Source organism: Venturia canescens, chromosome 5 (genome assembly GCF_019457755.1).
Source record: "Venturia canescens isolate UGA chromosome 5, ASM1945775v1, whole genome shotgun sequence".
Lineage (NCBI taxonomy): Eukaryota > Metazoa > Arthropoda > Insecta > Hymenoptera > Ichneumonidae > Venturia > Venturia canescens.
The window spans coordinates 5,880,583-5,900,940 of NC_057425.1; the positions used below are offsets into that span (position 1 = coordinate 5,880,583).

Sequence of the window (20,358 nt, forward strand, 5' to 3'; positions counted from 1 at the left end):
CGCTTTGAAACGAGAGCACGTGGCTCTTATATTTTTCGGTAATTGCGAGTTTGCGTTGGAGTGGATCCAGTGCTCTGATCCACTCTGTGCTTACATCGGATATTCGAGACTAACACGTTTCATCAATTTTTTTATGTTTTATTTATCAATGTTTTTATCTTTTACCCGATTTTTTACCAAACTTTCAACGCGATTATTTTCTGTGTTATCGGCGTTGAAAAATGTTGTTTTCAGATGTATCGACGTAGAATTTTTAGCTCTTTCAGAACACTAGCTTAAAATTCCGATTAGACGTAAAGAAAAAAAAAATATGGCCGATTCAAACATGAAAAACGTGAACATTTTTGCAAAAAAAACTTTTTTTGTATTTTTTTTGCAATGTTACCGCAAAGAATTCGTACTGTAATTATGATCAGGGGTGATCACGATAGTTATAGTTGAACAGGAATTTTTTATGTAATTATTGAATCACTCCTGTTTACAATATGACGGCAAGAACGTAAATATGCTACAAAATTAAACTAATTTTTTTCTCGGAATAAAGTTGAAGCATAAGAAAAAAAATGATGTCATCGCTTTTAAACCGATTGCATCTGATAAAGTGAAGTGTAAAAAAAAATGATTTAAATTTTCAAACCGTTTAGAAGCGTCGAAGCTGAGAAAAATCAATAACAATTTGGGCCAAATAACGTGTAACCTTATGGAAATCAAGACACATTCAGCAATATCTTTGTTAAAAATGATGCTAAAAATATCAAATTTTTCAGGCAACATGAGCAAGGCTTGCTAAATGTCAATTTTTTTCAAATTTATTAGGAGATTTACTGAGATTATATTGATAATAATCTGTTTTTCGTGCAGTTTTTTGAGGCTAGGATCGTCACCGTCCGTGTTTTTGATTGAGCTTTCATTAGTTTTTCGCTTTTTTCCCAACTCTTCTTTAAAGTGTATGCAACATTGCCAAACTGTAAACTGGCCTAACTTTTGAAAGGTACAGGTCATAACTTTTGGGTAAAAAAAATGTCTCAACTTCCTTAAATTATCTAGGAATAAGAATATCTTATAGAATTGGTCAAAGAATACCCTCAAATTTTTTAAGGAAAAAAAATGCTGCAAATTAAAATTTGCAAATTGCTTCCTTAAGATGGTTAAGATGCACGATACTCAAGATGCACAATGCTCAAAGCTTACTCTATGAGGTGCTATATTTTTCATTTTGGCTTCCTCATAGAGGAAGCTTTGAGCATCTCGTGCATCTTGAGCACCGTGCATCTTGACCATCTTGAGGAAGCAATTTACAAATTTTAATTTGCAGCATTTTTTCTGTATACAAGGAAATAATATATTTTCTCTACCTTCTTTTACGAACTTTAATTTATCTCTTTGTTTAAATTCATTAAAAAAAACTAAATGACGAGCCATCAGAAAAAACAGTTTGCAACTTTCAATTTTTATCGTTTTTCTATTTACATTGAAATTAAATAATTCCGACAACTTTGCTGGAAAGTGTAGAGAAAGTACAGACTTATACACAATATCTTACAAAATTTCCAAAAATTGAAGCGGTTAGACTATTTTTTGAAAAACTCATATTTTCGTAAAATTCAAAAAATCATAAAATTTAAACCGCTCAACCGATATTCCCCAAATTCAATACCAACCTTCCTATTATGATAGTCAATTAATAAAAAAAAAAATTTATTAATAAATCTTAAAATTTTCGAAAGTTAGAGCGTCGACACCCTTTTTATGAAAATTTCAAAACGTGGTAGGATTCGTAATTTTTTACAAATTCTGACAAAATTATCAGATAATAAAGAGCTTGTATAGATTGACATCTGTGCAAAATGGTAGCCCTGTATCTCAAACCGTTTCCGAGTTTATAAGCGTCTTAATTTTGCAGTGCCATAACATACAAACCCATACACACACACATCCGGACATTTTTTCTAGATATGATTTTTCGATGTTTTGGGGCATTGTGAACACATGACATTGAACACTGGAAAAGAAAAATTTCATCATCCCATAGTTTCCTCTATGAGGAAGCAAAATTTGACAATTTAAAATTTTTTGAAATTTTAGAAAACCAAAAATCATTTCAAAAAATTAAAAAAAAATTGAGGGTATTCTTTGAACAATTCTAAGATATTTTTGTACTTACATAATCTGAACTAAGCTCCCTGTTAAACTTTAACTATTGCGATCACCCCTGATCATGATTACAGTATGAATTGTTTGCGGTAACATTGCAAAAAAAATACAAAAAAAGTTTTTTTCAAATATGTTGACGTTTGAATCGGCCATATTTTTTTTTTTTATGTCTAATCGGAATTTTGAGCCAATATTCTGAAAGAGTATAAAATTCTATGTCGATATATATGAAAACAAAATTTTTTCAACGCCGATAACAAAAAATAATCGCGTTGAAAGTTTGGTAAAAATGGGGACGTTTGAGCATTAATGGGTTAATTGAATATTTACAAAAATCGGATTATTTTGTTATTTACAATATAAATAAGTGTTGTGATTTCTTAAAAGATATTTCCATTGGTATTTTCATTCTTCATTTTGTGAAAAAAAAATTATCAAGCACGTTTATCTATAATATTGATTTTTCACGATCGCTCTGAATTGATACCACTTTTGCTCAAAATATTGCAGGCTACAATTTTACCGTACTTGCTTCCGGAGAGGCCGGAAACGGTAAGACTTTCAGTATGGGAACGAATTATAAGGGCGAAGGATTCAAGAGCATTATTACTCGTGCTGTGAATGACATTTGAAAAAATAAATTCACAAAATTATTGCGCACCCAAAATGATGGTGTTGTTCATCAAGAACAGCTCTACGATTTACTAGCAGACAAATCGAGAAATGAACGAATCGTCGATATCAGAGAGGACGACAAAAAAGAAATAAAAATCGTTGGATTGATTGAGAGACCAGTCGCAAATGCGAACAAAGCCTTCGAGGCTCTGAATCAAGGCTCCAACGAGCAAGCGACTGGGGCTACTGCTACGAACACCCAAAGCAGTAGGAGTCATTCCATTTTTACGATTGTCGTTTTTCAGTCAAAAAAAACGACGATCCGAATACCGCAACGATTTCCAAATTTTATTTGGTCGATTTGGCTGGATTAGGACGAAGTAAAAAAAACTCAAGCCACGGGAGAACGTTTCAAAGAAGGTGTCAACATAAACAGGAACCTAACACGACTTCTACAAGATTCTCTTGGAAGACACTCGATAACGCTGATGATTACCTGCATCAGTCCAGCGAATTCCAACCTGAGCGAGACACTGAGAACCTTGAGGTATGCCGATCGCGCAAGAAAAATAAAGAACAAACCGATAATTAACAAAGATCCTAAAGCAGCTGAAATAAATCGGCCGAGCGAAGCGATTCAAGAATTTCGCTTAGCTCACCTCGACCATGGAACAGCCATTGGTGGTTGTCCTCCGGAGCATGGTTTTCTGCAGAAAAAACTTCAAGAAATGACCGAACAGCTTAATATCAATTTAATTGGAATGGTGAACATTTGCGAACGAGCAGAAAGGGTTGAACAAGCGAGGGAAATAACAACCTCCGCGATGTATAAAATAATCGATGAATTCGAGAAGGTCTTCGAAAAAATAGATGGTGCCTCTCCCGAACGTGCGCTGCTCAATCCGCTCTACGAAAAACTGCTGGATTTTAGGAAAGACCAAGAAAAAACGGTTGAGAAAATTCACCAACACGAAATGTCAACGATGTGTTCCTTGAATAAATCGGTCGGTGACAGTAATTCGACTAACGTTATCGATCAATGACTCGGATCCTCAAGCCGAGGATGTTCGTGTTGATCTTGAAAAAATACACGCCGAGCATTTTTTACGTCGAGCTCAAATGAATCAGCAAGTCAATGACATCACTCGCTCAATCGCCGTAAAGGAGCAACTCATTTCGACAATGATGACAGAATCATCAATTACGATTAAACATCAGAAAACATTTCAGCAATTGGAAAATGAGCTGGAATGTTTAAAAAATGAGAAGGAAGAGCTCCAAATGCAATGTAACAACGGCAGTGCTCGACAGATGACTTTGAGACAGAGGCGAATATTAGAAATTGATAAATTAATCGGCGAGTTATCGCTTAAATATAATGAACAAATCAGACATTTTAAAAAGAAAAAAGAATATGATGAAAAATTAAAAAATCTTTCCATCGAACTGGAATCACTGGAACAAGCAAAACTTAAACTCATCCGCGAAATGCGCAAAAAAATCCGAAGCCTCCAGCAAATTCAAGTGGACGGTGGAAGAAGCTATCGCTGCCAACAAAAGATTCAAGGTGAGAAATTGCACGTTGCTAAGATGTAACTTGTTAATTTTATTTCGTATACGCTTACATCGTTGTAATCTTCCAACAATAAAATTCAGGACGCTCTGGAACTGCAACACGAAGCCCACAGCAAAAACAAGAAGTCGGGAAGCCCTACATCATTAAATCAAATAACTCAACTCAAAGAGTTTCTCGATCTGCTCAACACTCAAATTGCAGATCTCCAACGAGAAATCATGGAATCGCACCAAGGTAAAAAAAAACAATCGAAGAATTGAATAATTTTTTTTTTTCATAATTCGTTATTCACTGAATCTTAAATTATATATATTCGTTGTTAATGCTACTCACGTAAATTGAATAAGAACTGAATTTATTTGAGAATCTTGAATTATCGAGATCATTGTTTTCAATTATTTCAGACAATCGTAGCACAACTTGTCTTAATCATACCCAGTCGATGGGTATGCAAAAACTATTGTTAAATCGTTGTTTGAAACGATTGTTCCCAATCACAGAATAAATAAATTCAACCAAAAGTCAGGAATTAGAAAACAAATATGTCGAATCGATGGTAAAAATAATATATTCAAGTTACTAAGAAAATGGGTCGATTGCAATATTCCTAAATTTTTGCAAATTGCAGGAAAAAATATTACCCAGTTATATTAAAAAATCGCCAGTACGAACTCTGCCAGCAGCCTGAAGGAAGACTCAAAAATCTGAAAGCATTAGAATTGTACAAAAAAAAAGTGCGAAAATTGCGAAGATAAGGTAAGAAAGACCATCGACCGAAAGAAAATCTCAACTTCCAACCATCGAAATAAATATAGCAATTTTTTTTTTGGTGTTCTAGCTCTTGATGAGTGTTATTTCACCGTTCCCGAAAAATCGCGTTAAGAAGACCAATGCCGTACAGAAAAGAAGACTCATATCATACCACAGCATATGTTGGATTCACAAGATTTTGACAGTTCGTCTTTCCATTTTACCGATAACAGATTCAACGATCCCGAGTGGAAGAAAGGTAGACATTATAAATGCAAAAAAAAATTAAAGGAAATAATTTATAACTTCTAGTCGATATTTGGGCATAAAAATAATGAAGTTATGCCTTTGAAATTTTCAGCGATCTTCGAAAAATAGAGGTATCGAGTCGCTAACAAAAGAGAAGAAAAGGTCATTGGACGGAACAATCAAGTTCTCCTGTAGAAGTTTATGTTCGACACGTTTATGTTCGTGTCGAAAAAATCAAAAAGTTGTATCGATTATCACTGCAATCCTGAAATCTGTAAAAATCAAAATGAAACAGTTGTAAGTATTTCAAATTGATCAAAGCAATGGTGGAAGCAGAGCATGGGGTACAGATTATAACGGCGAAGGACCCAAGAGCATTATTACTCGTGCTGTGAATAACATATTTGAAAAAATAAATTCACAAAATGATTGCGTACAAAAGATGACGGTGTCGTTCATAAGAACAGCTCTAGGTTTTATTGGCAGACAAATTCAAAAATGAACGCATAATCAATATCAGAGAAGACGATAAAAAGGGAATAAAAATTGTTGGACTGATTGAGAAACTAGTGGCAAATGCGACCAATTCACGCAATTTTCACGATTATCATTTCTCAGTTGAAAAACGACGACAGGGGGCTATTGCTCGATCGTTGGAGCCGAATTAGCAAAAACTTAGGAACAATGCAATCGATTTTTGACTTGTTTCATCTGCCACTTGAATTTGCTGGAGGCTTCGGATTTTTTGCGCATTTCGCGGATGAGTTTAAGTTTTGCTTGTTCCAGTGATTCCAGTTCGATGGAAAGATTTTTTAATTTTTCATCATATTCTTTTTTCTTTTTAAAATGTCTGATTTGTTCATTATATTTAAGCGATAACTCGCCGATTAATTTATCAATCTCTAATATTCGCCTCTGTCTCAAAGTCATCTGTCGAGCACTGCCGTTGTTACATTGCATTTGGAGCTCTTCCTTGTCATTTTTTAAACATTCCAGCTCATTTTCCAATTGCTGAAATGTTTTCTGATGTTTAATCGTAATTGATGATTCTGTCATCATTGTCGAAATGAGTTGCTCCTTTACGGCGATTGAGCGAGTGATGTCGTTGACTTGCTGATTCATTTGAGCTCGACGTAAAAAATGCTCGGCGTGTATTTTTTCAAGATCAACACGAACATCCTCGGCTTGAGGATCCGAGTCGTTGATCGATAACGTTAGTCGAATTACTGTCACCGACCGATTTATTCAAGGAACACATCGTTGACATTTCGTGTTGGTGAATTTTCTCAACCGTTTTTTCTTGGTCTTTCCTAAAATCCAGCAGTTTTTCGTAGAGCGGATTGAGCAGCGCACGTTCGGGAGAGGCACCATCTATTTTTTCGAAGACCTTCTCGAATTCATCGATTATTTTATACATCGCGGAGGTTGTTATTTCCCTCGCTTGTTCAACCCTTTCTGCTCGTTCGCAAATGTTCACCATTCAAATTAAATTGATATTAAGCTGTTCGGTCATTTCTTGAAGTTTTTTCTGCAGAAAACCATGCTCCGGAGGACAACCACCAATGGCCGTTCCATGGTCGAGGTGAGCTAAGCGAAATTCTTGAATCGCTTCGCTCGGCCGATTTATTTCAGCTGCTTTAGGATCTTTGTTAATTATCGGTTTGTTCTTTATTTTTCTTGCGCGATCGGCATACCTCAAGGTTCTCAGTGTCTCGCTCAGGTTGGAATTCACTAGACTGATACAGGCAATCATCAGCGTTATCGAGTGTCTTCCAAGAGAATCTTGTAGAAGTCGTGTTAGGTTCCTGTTGATGTTGACACCTTCTTTGAAACGTTCTCCCGTGGCTTGTTTTTTTTTTACTTCGTCCTAATCCAGCCAAATCGACCAAATAAAATTTGGAAATCGTTGCGGTATTCGGATCGTCGTTTTTTTGACTCCTACTGCTTTGGGTGTTCATAGCAGTAGCCCCAGTCGCTCGCTCGTTGGAGCCTTGATTCAGAGCCTCGAAGGCTTTGTTCGCATTTGCGACTGGTCTCTCAGTCAATCCAACGATTTTTATTTCTTTTTTGTCGTCCTCTCTGTCTGCTAGTAAATCGTAGAGCTGTTCTTGATATAACTTTATGAACGACACCATCATCTTGTGTGCACAATAATTTTGTGAATTCATTTTTTCAAATATATCATTCACAGCACGAGTAATAATGCTCTTGGGTCCTTCACCCTTATAATTTGTTCCCATACTGAGTCTTGCCGCTTCCGGTCTCTCCGGAAGCAAGTATCAGAGCGATCGTGAAAAATTTGTATAATGGATAAAAGTTCTTGATAATTTATTTTTTTGACAAAATTGTGAATGAAAAAATCAGTGAAATAAAGGTTGAACAACACTGCATTGCTGTCATCTCTTTTCTCCCTTGACAGGCTCAACTCACACAAAGTTGTGCGAGATCCGATCCGAAAAAACTCAAATATTCTGTTTTACTGACTGATAATCCACCAGTTTGAGCTTCATAGTGTATGTAGTGGCGTAGCAGCGAGATGGAGCGGGGGGTATGTTTTGAGGGACGCGTTACGAGCGTACATCGTAAAACATCGAGTGGTGCGTGATGCACCATCGCGAATGCTGCGTCAAAAATGGCGGCAGCCATTTTTGATGCAGGAGACAGCAGTATTAAAAACAAGTTTTCAGTCGTTCTTTTACAATAATCAATGGAGTTTAAGGGTATAGAAACAGTGATGAAAAAAAGTCCGTCCCATGTTTCTGGAAAAAATGTTCGCAGCTCATTTTTGGTGAAACTCCTCAACAAAAGGGGCGATTAGATTAAAATCTGCAGAGTATGCTAAGGTAGATTGGAGAAAAAGGCGACAGAAAAAAATGGCGGACAAGATACAACGAGATTAAGGATAAGCGAACAAGAGAAAGTCTTTCGGTATTTATCGCTATTGAAAATTAAAAGGAATAGTTAGGGTTTGTGAAGCAGCATAACTTGGAAGTACCTTTTGCAAAACAAGGCTTATATGCAGCAGAGCTATCGCGAAGTAGGCTCATCGTGAAGCATCGAGATGAGCGCAGCAGGGTCACTGGCGAACAGAGGAATCAAACCCCTTTGTTTTCCATCCCTCGGGAAAGGGAACGCGCAAAGGGTAGGCGGGGAGGATGAAGGAGAAGCAGTATCACCCACGGGGGCGCATGCAAACGCTCTTTTGTTCTTTCGAGCACGACGAACCTGGTACTTGGTGTGAAGCCTGAAACCATTCAAGAGAAAGAAGAAAAGCATGACGAGAACCGGCGTCTTTTTAATAATTTTGCGATGATCAAAGAGACTCTGGTTCTTCAGGCACAAGATACACACTTGTAAATTGTGAATGTTTATAAAATATATATGTAACGAGGATTTTGTACGATGACGATACAAAGTTTAACCCAAGAGGTCAAAGTGATGCAGTTTCAGCCCCAATCACTTTTATCTACGATCTCATTATACCTTCGTTTTTTATATTTTTATTTTGTACGTGAAGTGACACGCGGAAGTGCTTTTTTTTTTATTTCGATATGAAAATTCTCTCGCGTTCGATTTCCCGTCGATTTTTGAAATTATTTTTTCTGACAGTTAAAATTAGAACATTATTGAGATTGCCACAGACCTTTTAATCTCTCTCGTCGCATTTTTTGCGGATTTGGAAACAATTCTTGGAGTAGTCCTCAAAATACCATGTCCACCGACCTTGAAATCATAGTTTCGAGGAAAACGTCACTTTTTGATGTTTTTCTGTACCTTTTAATAGCCGAGAGGAAATGAAACTTTGAGGAAGGTTTTGAGGAATATTTTGAAAAAATTCGTTTCCGCAGTGATATAATCTCAATTGCTTCGGAAGTGAGTATATAGATTGTAGATTTTTATCAAGCAAAAATACACGCAGCTGCGGCGGGATTCGGTTCGCAGGAAGAGGAAACAAATAACGATGCGACATTTCCGCGACTGCGCTCAGCTCTGTTTTCGCGGGTATACGCAAACCCTTGTTCGTTCACGACCTCTACTCGACTTGTTCCTTCTTTCTTTTTCTTTTAATCCTCCGTTTATGTTGAACGTCCACGTGCCTCGTAGCGCTATGATTATTACTAAAAATTTTGTTACCCAATGTCAGATTGCGGATGTAAAATCAGTGCAAATTCCAAATTTATAATTTGAACTATTTATTTAATGAGAATACATTGGATTGTGAAAACTATTTGCTCCCAAAAATTCATCTCACGCATTAACGAATTTTGACACAATGCGGATTAGCTGGTGACCACTTCTTCGCTTTTAAAATAAAAAATTACCGATACAACTTCAAAGGTGAAGATTGTTGCAACGATGAGAATAAGTGAAAAACTTGTTTGCTTATTTATCCCTAAGCTGTAAAAATAGGGCATTTGTTCTAATTTACTAAAAGTTAAACTTTAGGTAATCCTAGAAGTAAAGTACAAATGTATTTTTAATTTTTAATCTTTAATCGTTATCGTAAGCTTAAGCTCAAATGATACGAAATATGTAAAACGATTGAAAAATGTTTTAGAACCTCATAGTGTTAAACTGAGCCATATAATTTGGCAAATTGTAAAAACGCCTCAATGCACATAAACTCATTTAATTTAAACTATTTATTTGATGGAAAAAACGTTTTTCACATAATTTGAAATAAAATATTTGACGCTCTGCGTCGTTTCTGTTGAGTCCGTTTCCATTGAATGATTCTTTCGGTTTTTCGATTCAGTAAAAACATTTCACTTTTTATTCAACCGAAGGAAATTATGGTACAACTTTTAAGGAGTCGTAAGAAAAAATGCGGTGACTGAACAAACGTAAAATAGTTAATCGTTGAATGAAATCGAAAGCTTTGAAAATTTTTGTGCTTTTCGCTCCCTACTTCCTTGAAAACGATTTATTAGCCTCAAATACTAATAAATCTGGGAATAATTGATCTCACGAAGCCTCGGAGCGCCCTCGTCTCCCCTTTTCATTTCCCTGTCGTGATAATATTGGCTGAAGTTGATTCGTTTTGCGTAGATGGCTCAAGTGTCGTTCTCTCGTCGTTTCCTCCTCAGCCGTTCTGTTGAGGAGCAGTGGCCCGCTCACCATCATAATAACCGCTCCTAAAGGCGCGAGAAAAATGATGGAGACGACCGATATTCTCATGACGTCCAGAGCGATTTCTACTTTCACGGGATCGTTTTCCAACTTGGCGTTTTCGTAGGTCATCGGAGCCAACGCCGCCTGCAAAATTTTGTTTTTAATTTCAGTAAAAAATGATCGTTTCTAGGCAATTCTACTTGACCGACATCACTATGCTTTTTTTCATTTTCTCAGTCACATAGCGAAGCAACATTTTTTTTCGATATTCGCGTATGAAGCATGAAGAAAACGTTACTTGTAATGTTCCCTTCGACAACCAAGCGAGAGCCACGAAAACTCGCTCTTTCGTGTTGAAATTCGTCCGGTAAGTTGACATAATGCAGACTGCACTTCGCGCCTGATATTCGTTCGAGAAAAATGACGGTTCAACGTCACGAATGACGAGCATTCTTGACGAGAAACAATTTCAGGGAAGTACCGAACAAGTAAAATGGTTACCAGTAAGCCAACGAGTATGCAAACAACGTAAAGACCGAATTTATTCCAAGACCAGTTGGCGAAATTGATGTCAGCACCGATGACTCCGACGAGGACAGGTTGCATGAAGTGCCACGCGAAAAATATGACTCTCCTCATGGACGTTACCTGCGCATGATAAATTAGAGGAAATGAGGGAGGAGAGCCCGAGGCTGTAAAATTTGGAAAAGAATTTTTCAGTTTTCGAGACTAACGTCAAAGTTCACGTCGATCACGCGCCAGCCAGTTGTCGCAATAAATGCCATCACGATGGTCGCCAGGTAACCGCCTCCTGTGATCGCAATTGTTGATGCTGCTGTGGTGCACATGAGGGCTCCGAGAATCAAACTCGCCAGACGGTACAACGAAACGTATTTCTGTAAAACAAGTTGACCAATGAAAAGCCAATTTTGTTGCAGTTCGATTTTCTCCAATAAAATTGTCTCGACTCAACGAAAGTTTCCGTGCTTCAACAAATCTTTGATAGACCGAGACTGAATTTACTCAAACCCTGAAAAATCTTGGTCAAAATCCTTGTTTTGGATACGAAAATATTCGACTGCTTGAATTTAAGGCTTCGAAACTCTTGGCCCTTTTTTTAAATTTCTCATACGAAAAAAACGATCGACCTCCGCGACCAAAGGAAAAAGATGTTAGAAGAAATTGATCAAAATTGATTTTTCAGGGATTCGATCGTCGCACGATTGAACGATAATTTAATTTGAAATTACCGCAGCACGATGAGGAAAGAAAACGAAAAGGAGGCCGAGCAAAGTTCCAGTGACGACGCCGAGGAGAAGGTCGCGAAGTCCGCCGGGTATGTAAGTCCACCACGCGGTGCTCTTGGAGTCTGCGAAATCAATAGACGTAAAATGAAATTAGTTCGTCCAAGGGGAGTAGGAGAATCCTCCTCGTTTAGTCAGTTCGGACGAAATGAAATCGGCCGAAAAAGGGATCAATCATCGGCCAAAGCCTCCGTGACAGTTTTCCCAGTTTTAATCCGGAAAAATCGTTGTCCACTGGAGCGTAAACGGTTAAATACTTGACAGCGTATAATGATGCATCGTTACCAACGCTGAACACGACCGAGAAGCAAATCGAGTAGAGCGAGACGATGTGGACGTCGTCTATTGATGACGCTGTGCACAGAAGAGTCGCCATACCCTTGTCCTCGCCGTATCCTCTGTCGGCCAAGGCCAGCATGCAGTTGACCGTGACGACTGGCGACATGCATGCGATGATGCTCCTGCACAAAAGAAAAAAAAACATTAAGTTCGATGTTAATTCGACGGGAAATTTGGAGTGAGAAATTTTCATGAATTTTTCATGATATTCGATGCTTCAATAGCGAAAGTTAAAACGAGTTTTTTTCTCAAATTGCGAAACTTTTATTATCGCGAGTTTTTTTCTCGATTTCGTCATCTTCCCTCGTATGGATTGACGACTTTCATCGTCGTGGCTCCCTCTTCGCTTTACCCTCGCGTTATTCCAGCTCCTGAGAGACTTTTCTCTCTCCAGAGGGTTTCACCCACAGCCTCGTTAATTTACAACGCCTCTGCGTGCTCTCCCATTCGCAGGACCCTTTCAGCGAGGCGAATGTGACGAAAATCTGCGTCGATACTGACCGCCACATTTGACTGAGTTCCGCTCGGTTTTGCAGTATCGGAAACTCGGTAAAGCTGCTTCCCGTTTCGCTCACCGATCGATATGGAAGCTCCGCCGCGTGCCCTCAACGGTTTTCTATCCAAAAATATATACTGGCCCGCTCCGGGATCCTCCATTTCGGCTACCAACAAAGCCCCACGCGCCCACCACTCGTTCGTTTGTTCCCGCGATCGCCTCGTTATTGTTGCATACTGATTCGTTCGAATAGTTAAGCGCCTCAACGCGTTTTTTAAATCCGGGCAATCGACGCTTGGTTAACCTCAAATTTCGTTTGTCGACGAACACACCAAATATTTCGAGGTATAATTTCGTTTTACCCGGGAATGCAGCATCCGGAAAACGAAATTTTATCGTCGACCAAAATATCCCATTTGCTTGAACAAAAATACGCTGCATTTCACTATTCTTATCAAATTGTCAAATAGTTTTGTTTATTCAACGAAAAACATTCGAATTCACCACATTTTCGTTCAACTAAACGCGCTTCGTTCGATAAACTTTTTTCCATGTCCAGCTTTCCGCGATTGGCAAGTCACACACCGCGATTGCTGAGCAACATTTTATAAAAATGCCCGAAATATGAAGGTTTAAAAAAATTCAAGAATTCCGACCTCAATTTTGACAGGTTAGTTAACATTTACGTTGAACGAATTTCACAAAAGTTCACATGTTTCCACGCTCGCGTATGATGCAATAATATTCGCCACAATGAGGTTATGTAGCAAGTTGTTTCCGAGTTTTCCAATTCCGAAGGCGGAGTTAACTTTTGATCGTGACTGTTGACTGTGGCGAGAGTTAATGAACTGAGGGAAAAGGGATCGAGTGGACCCGTGAAACTCCGAGGAATTGTAAGAGAAAATGTGTTCTTGTTTGAACGAACGTTTTCTGCAAGAAAACGATTGAGCACTCGTCGAAAAGAATGAAAATTTCCGTACTGTATTATCCACAAAAGAGCCCGCAATTATAATTCCTTGTTATACGATTGATAGATGCACTGCGAACTAATCTGCGTTTCTTTTAACCTTTTACCGAGAGTGGGGAGTCTGTTCGTATTTTTCTCGAATAAAAGATCTACGAACGGTTATTCCGCAAGGAGAAAGCTAAAAAATAAAAGTTAATGGAGAATTGGCTTACCCGGTAAGAAAAGCCCAGTCCCAAGGGTAATTGAGAATGTAATGGGAACAAAGAGCGACAGTGAGCATCTCAAGGGTACACGGAAGCACAGCCAGAATCAGTATGAAGAAAGGGTATCGTATAAGGGGGGTCGTGGTCAATTGGAGGCCGGCCCGCAGGGTCACGAAGGTCAAACAAAAAGTCCGTATCTTCGCGATCGGCAAATGACCAATTTTTTCTTGTACGTCGTATATCCCAGTATTTCGCAGAATCATACCGGCCAATAACATTCCGAAGACCGGTGGTAATTGTAGGTACGGTATGTAAGCGAGACTCCAGCCTGAACACGAAAAACGGTGAATCGATGAAAAAATCGTTTCGTCGATGATTCTCCGAGATTGTTGTGAAATTTTCGTAATTACAAAGACGCTGCTGCGTTAAGCTCAAAAACGGCGTTCGACGGAATTGGGACTGAATTTTTTCATCTTTTCCTCACACGATACTTACCAACGAGATTTTACAGATGCAGCGTTAATAATTGTGTTCTCTTTACCTAAAATGTAAGACGCTAATACGATGAGAAATAGTCCGCAGCCGGCACCGCCGGCGAGCATCTCTTCACCAATGAGAAAATAAAGAGTAGCCCAAGCGATTGTGACGAGCACGAGACACGTTACGAGCCGAAAGATCGTAGACCACGTGACAGTTCCGCTGATACAGGCGGAGACTGGCTCGTTTACTGATATATCACGTAACTTGGCATTGCAACAGGTCGTTCTGCCGCAACAACCCGTTTCTTCCTTTTCCTCTTCCTCATCCTCCGCATCGATCTCGACAGAGTTCGCATTCACGTCGTTCGAATCCTCGTCATTTATTGCCTCCTGTCTCGCTTCACTGTCCTCGTGCGATCTAATTGTCGACCAATTATTTTTCGTCTTATTCTTTCGTCTCACCGCTCTCACTCGCTCCTCCTCCTCGTTCGCAACATAACCTCAATCGTATCGCCATCGGACGTTTCGAATTATTTGTTATTCACACTTTCATATTCTTATTCTAAATGATTTTTTTTTCGAGATTTATAATTTGGTACGAACACGAACGCTCCTCACTTTCCGGGCTGCCCGAAAATTTTTGGTATGTTAAACATTCTTACAGCTTTCTTCGATCTGTTTCACCTTGACGGCAGCAGTAGAACACGAGCTGTTGAACAAAGGAACGAATCGATTCGCAATCAACTTCAGACAACACCAATGATTTGGGATTTCTTTCGAACGACTACAAAACAACGATTTTATTATTCGTGTGTTGGGATAATTCGGAATAAAAATATACTGTTATCTCCAAGACTCTTCGTTGAATCGAGTATTTGGCGACAGAGTTTCAAAAATTGAAGGTTCTGCGCAAATGTGTCGAAAGTGAAATAAATTCATGGGCTGCTAGCGCAGCATTACGGCCGCTACAATTCCTCATGGTAAAGTATGTCATTGTTGTTCACATCCGTAAAGACTTGAGAAATATTTTCATCTTTTCACGACGGTGACGACGGGTTTCATCGTTAGGAGGCGTCGGTTGCGTCACCGTGTCTTTGACACCGCACCGAGGTATGGAGACAAACAAGAAAAAAGCAGTGCGTGATGGAAGAGTGCAGTGTTGCAGCACACGTTGCTGTTTGTGTGGAGAAGAAAAGCCGCGAAAGGGCGAAAAATATCGATTTCGAGGTTATATATTTGGCGAAACGAGCACGACGACGGCGAGGGTCTAGCAGTGGGTTGCTTTGCGGCAGAAGCACAGCGGCGAGAATTCCGCTATTCTTTTCCCTTTTTTTCGTAAGCCAAGAAGAGACTGTTTAGATACATCGCATATCGCGTTTTCCGTCATTTGCTTTCTCCCTCGTATTCCTTCGATACACATCTTTCGTCCGTCGTCGTCGACGCTTCGCTCTTTCATTTTCATTCCCTTTTTCTCTCTCTGGCAATCTTTTGGCGCTCGCGCGCGCGCGCCCGAACGCTCACCCCATCTATCGTCCTATCGTGCATCCCCCGCGCGACGCGAGAGATGATTGGGGGACGGGGGACAAGGCAGTTGGCGCATGGCGTTCGTCGACGCCACCAGGCGCCACCACGCTACGATTTATCCTCGACATAGCCTTTTTTCCTATCCTCTACAACCTAAAACATTTCAGTCTTCGAGCGTTACTCTCCGCGAGTGTGTGTCTCGTATCATTCCAAGATAAAAGCAAGAGTTGCCAAAAGCGATCGCTGTCGTTGTCGTAACGAATCATTTATCCTCTCGTCAAATTAGCAAGATAAATTAGTGTCACGGCTGTTCGTGTTGCGTGACAGATTATCGTTCTAATTGATAAATCCATTCAAAGCGATGTGTTATTCGCGGTTGATCCGCGGATACTCTACCGGCGTTTATGACGTTTTTCTGGAATAACATTTATAAATAATAGAATAACGAGGCTATGCCAGGAACGAGGGGACGTAGATCGGTCGAAGGAACACTGGAGCGTGTTCGCATCGAGAACTGCTGCACAAGGTAACGAGACATAAGCCCGTTTTTCAATATCGACACCCACGTCAAAGACTACCATGCTTTTTCATTCGTGTTTCTCGAGTTCAGGACTCTTTGAGCAAACATTTGTACACCAATTTTTTGGCTCCGTGTCCCGAGCATTTTTGACTATTTTCCCGAAACAAATCCCGGATAAATGCACCAGTCTACGAATCCGCTTATTCTCAATTATCGTATCAGAATTTCTAAGTTATTCGATCAAAAGTCCTGTCACTCGCCATTTATTTTCGATCCGCGAGCGAAAACTTCACGTCTCCGATAAGCGTTGCTACAGAAAATTACTGTTTCTCCAGCAATGTTGCTCGATTATTCTGCGCTAAAGTTTCGCTTCGTTTTCCCAGCGATTTTCATTTATAAATGCAGCACTTTCAGTACCGTCTGTCACGTATATGTTGCATGTTACAACAACAATCGATCGAGGTGTAGAAAAGTGGCCATTTTGGTTGATTGTATACCTGTACGTATATATGTCCGTCTACACAACTCACGCGGCAGACAGACGTGCGGAATAATTCATTTGGTGAACATGCGTCTGTCGACGTAGAACGCTGCGTTTGTTTTGTCTCGTTTTTTTTTTCATTCTCGTTTCCGCACGCACTTGTTAACCCTCGTTATTATTTTTATTTTCCTAAATAAATTGAAATAATAATGCATAATGCGAGCAACGCCGTCGTATTTTGGCTCGTTAATAGCGTTGAATTACTCGGCGAGTCCAATTTGTTGCTATTGAACGAGTGAACTCTTCGGAACACTTGGCTTTTCCAGTAAATTGTAATTTTCAGTATTTCGCACGTAAATCATTTTCGTTGTGTTTTTACTTCGATTATTCGCTCTCTTGACGTCCAGAAGTGATCGAATACGTCGAAAAATCGATCTCAACGACACAGTTTCAAATATTCCGAAATGACAGCTCGCGTAACGCTTACGAAGACATCGCTCTGCGAAGAGGTAAGCAAAAACTCGGCGAAGAGGCTTGAATAATCCCCCGATTTTTTCGACTCATTTTCAGCAAATCATTTCCGATCACACGCCATATCGCGGCCTCGGCGAAAGCGAACGCCGTGCTCGCCAGGCGATTTTTACGATAAAATATTACGGACACGAGCTTCGGGAGGAAATATTTTCATCGGAGGATATTAAAGATCGTGCTAATAATCGAAGCAGAACTTGTGCGCGGGGGGAGCCCCGTCCTCGCTCTCTTTGTGCGCTTGATGCATACACTTTTATCGCGGATTGGATGAACCCTCGGAGATTCGCAAACGGAAGTTCTCGCGCCGTCAGACCGTTTTATGAAATTTCTATAGGCAAATTCGTCCCTCGGTATACCGGGTGCGCTCGCAGGACCGTACGAGTGTGTTTTCGCTTCGGTTTTCGAATAGATCAGCACCTCGGAAGTGCGGCGAATTTTTTTTATTCTCAGAAAAATTCGGGTCTCGACACGGAGCTTACCAAAATCGTCAATTTTCACGAAAATCGACGACAAATTTTCACATTCTACGAACTTTGACGTCACTGTGAAATCGAACAAAAGCAAGCGGCGAAATTATCGTGCTTCCGAGAATCTATCGAATCGTCTCGGGAACTCGGCGGCTCCTTCGTTTCGTTCGCCCTCGAACTTCTCAAGCTCCCCGGGACACCCGCTAGATTTCATATTTATATAGACGCCGGAGGTTTTAAGTGAAAGAGGAAAAGCAAAAAGAGGGTTGCGGGAGTCCGAGGCGAAGAGGGTTGCTTATATGCGCGTTTTCGAGGCTCCAGGAAGCCGGGTGAGCGGGGGGAGGGGCGGGGGGGGGGAAGAGAGCTGGGCTTTGGGTTTGGCGGTTAACCGGGAGAAATAATCTTGCTGGACTTTCGCCTGATTTTATTTCCAATATTATTTATTCTCCGAGTCAACCACTCACTGCGCTCGAATCATTTTCATTCTATTTCTCAAGAGCCCCCCGCCGAGATAAAAAGTGCTCGAATTTTTTCTTTGAAAATTTGTACATTTTTTCGAAATTCTTTTTCCTGACGATGGAAAAGGTTTGATCGGGTCGCCCCGCGAGGTCACGAGATCTCGAGGCTTTTTTTTACTTTACGAAAGTCTTTTGAGTGCCACGAGAAAATCGGGTTCGACGATTTTTATGATTTTCTTTCGGAATATTTGAGTTCCTTTGAGACCTGGCGAATGAGCGTCACTCGAGAATCCAATCACCTCGAAGTTCATATCCAGAGCTCGCTTAGCCGAGATAATGCGGCATTAGATCAATCGCAAAGCTGCTCGAAATCAAATTTTCGGTCACCCGGAAGGTTAAATCAGTTGAACGCTTAATTATTCAATTCTAGAGTTTCGAAGTACGTTTCGGAGATGTGAAAAAAGCGGCGGGAATCGAAGCGCCAAACCTTCGAAGAGTGCAGTCGAGCGGTGCCGAGAATCCGTTGACGATGGAAAAAAAAATCGGTTTTCCGCACACCGCGAAAAAGAAAAATATTTGGAAAAAAATCTCGCCGAGTCCCACGAAAATGCGGCGAATTCGAGAATTTTTTCGAACATTTGTCATTCACCAATTTTTTATTTCACGAAGTATCGGTGCAGCTTGAAAAACTACGAATTGCGAATTCGACAGGGAACGAAATTGGATAATTTCTGGAATTATTGGAGGCTTTTTGTACATGAATTCGTTGAACTCCAACAGGCTGCAAATTTCGGCGTCATAATCGACCAAATCCACCACATTTCCATCCCATCGAGTAATTATTCTCAGTGCGGAAGTTAAAACTGACCCACTGCGAAGAGACTCGACACGAATCCTGGAAAGTTCGTTGATATTACAAAATCTCGAACTCCGGACGTCAAACATTGCACTGAGAAAAAAGCGTGGCATTACGCAGTGCCAATGCTGCAATATTTCACGAATTATTGACGTGGCTTAAAAAATACCGAATCGGAAATTCGGCAGGGAAGAAAATTGGAGGTTTACTGGATTTATTTGAGAGTTTTTTTAGATCATTTCGTCGGACTCCGACGTTGGAAACTTCAGCGTCATTGCAATGTACGATCATCACAAAAAACATGATTAACGAATAAAGTAGTTTTGGATCAAACTGCAGGCGCATTTTCCCCGAAAACATTGCAGTTAAGGTAACTCCTGTACTGCATGCTAGTCAAATGAGTGCTAAATTTTCAAAACGCTTTTAGACCAATGTTAAAATATTAAAAACGCTAGTTTTACAAAAGCATCAACTGATAAATGCAAATTTCCACGCTGACACATTTTCCCTGGTTTTTTTCAAAGAATTATCTGCGTTTTTTCATCGACTTTATTGCAACAAGTCTCATTTTGTTCGTCAACTGGTCCTCTACGAATCCACCGTGTAGTTGTTCTTTTAACTTGATCGTTTCACTGTTGCAGCTAATTGTAAATTAAGTGAAAAAACTTTTTCATTCATAATTTCTGAAGGAATGAGTTCAAAGGAAAATCTGCGTGGTGAATTCGCAGAGGATCGGTTGAGGAACAAAATGAGACTCGGTGCAATAAAATCGGTTGAAAAATACAGATGATTCTTTGAAAAACAGCTGTGAAAATGTGTCATCATGGAAATTAGCATCTGTCAGTTGATAGTTTTGCAAAACTATCATTTTAAATATTTTTTCACGTTAATAAAATACGCTTGAATACATATCTACGAACAATAAGTTTAGTCGGTACGTTGAACTTGGTCCAAAAGCGTTTTGAAAATTTAGCATTCATTTGACTAGCACGCAGTACAGGAGTTACCTTAAACGAAGAAAACTCTTCCAATAACATCAATAGGGTATTACACATTTTTTGAAAACTGTTTCAAAGTAATCCTGAGATCGTAATAAACCAGTAGAATTCTTATTTCAATTTTATAAGACCGAAAAGTGTCTTAAAAACTATTTTTATTTATGTATAATTTTGAATTTTACGGCGGAAACGCTAGACGCCGTGTTGTTTCCTTTAGTAAACAATACGATTGAGAAAGAGCAAGTAACAAGATTTGAGAAAATAATGAGTTATAATGGT

General features: G+C 39.6%; 3 protein-coding genes and 1 pseudogene across 3 annotated transcripts in view; 2 read left to right on the forward strand and 2 right to left on the reverse strand.

Moving 5' to 3' along the window:
* The first annotated feature begins 2,786 nt into the window (after positions 1–2,786).
* Positions 2,787–7,729, forward strand: LOC122410851 (chromosome-associated kinesin KIF4-like; annotated as a pseudogene).
* LOC122410852 (chromosome-associated kinesin KIF4-like) lies at positions 6,825–7,479 on the reverse strand. Its single transcript, XM_043419299.1, has 2 exons — positions 7,206–7,479; positions 6,825–7,126 (listed from the first exon to the last, which is right to left on the reverse strand). The coding sequence occupies exons 1-2, from the start codon at positions 7,477–7,479 to the stop codon at positions 6,825–6,827; spliced, it is 576 nt and encodes a 191-aa protein (XP_043275234.1).
* A 1,791-nt stretch (positions 7,730–9,520) lies between the features above and the next one.
* The window catches only part of LOC122411146 (putative SLC9B1-like protein SLC9B1P1), a 104,974-nt gene continuing 94,136 nt past the window's right edge, over positions 9,521–20,358 (reverse strand). Inside the window, exons 2-7 of the mRNA XM_043419712.1 lie at positions 12,046–12,221; positions 11,707–11,825; positions 11,191–11,352; positions 10,958–11,104; positions 10,755–10,856; positions 9,521–10,600 (exon numbers count right to left, since the gene is read on the reverse strand). Coding sequence (XP_043275647.1) covers positions 10,310–10,600; positions 10,755–10,856; positions 10,958–11,104; positions 11,191–11,352; positions 11,707–11,825; positions 12,046–12,221 — 997 coding nt within the window. The 3' untranslated portion in view covers positions 9,521–10,309. The remainder of the gene's footprint in view (positions 10,601–10,754; positions 10,857–10,957; positions 11,105–11,190; positions 11,353–11,706; positions 11,826–12,045; positions 12,222–20,358) is intronic.
* Positions 15,889–20,358, forward strand: part of LOC122411141 (uncharacterized) — a 94,384-nt gene continuing 89,914 nt past the window's right edge. The window contains exon 1 of the mRNA XM_043419707.1: positions 15,889–16,294. The gene's annotated coding sequence lies outside the window, so the exon portion shown is untranslated. The remainder of the gene's footprint in view (positions 16,295–20,358) is intronic.

Coding starts and splice junctions, on each gene's coding strand:
- LOC122410852 (XM_043419299.1), bottom strand. CDS start 7,479: ATGGTGTCGTTCATAAAGTTATATCAAGAACAGCTCTACGATTTACTA. Junction 7,127..7,205: donor TTTGGCTGGATTAGGACGAA/GTAAAAAAAAAA, acceptor GACTTCTACAAG/ATTCTCTTGGAAGACACTCG.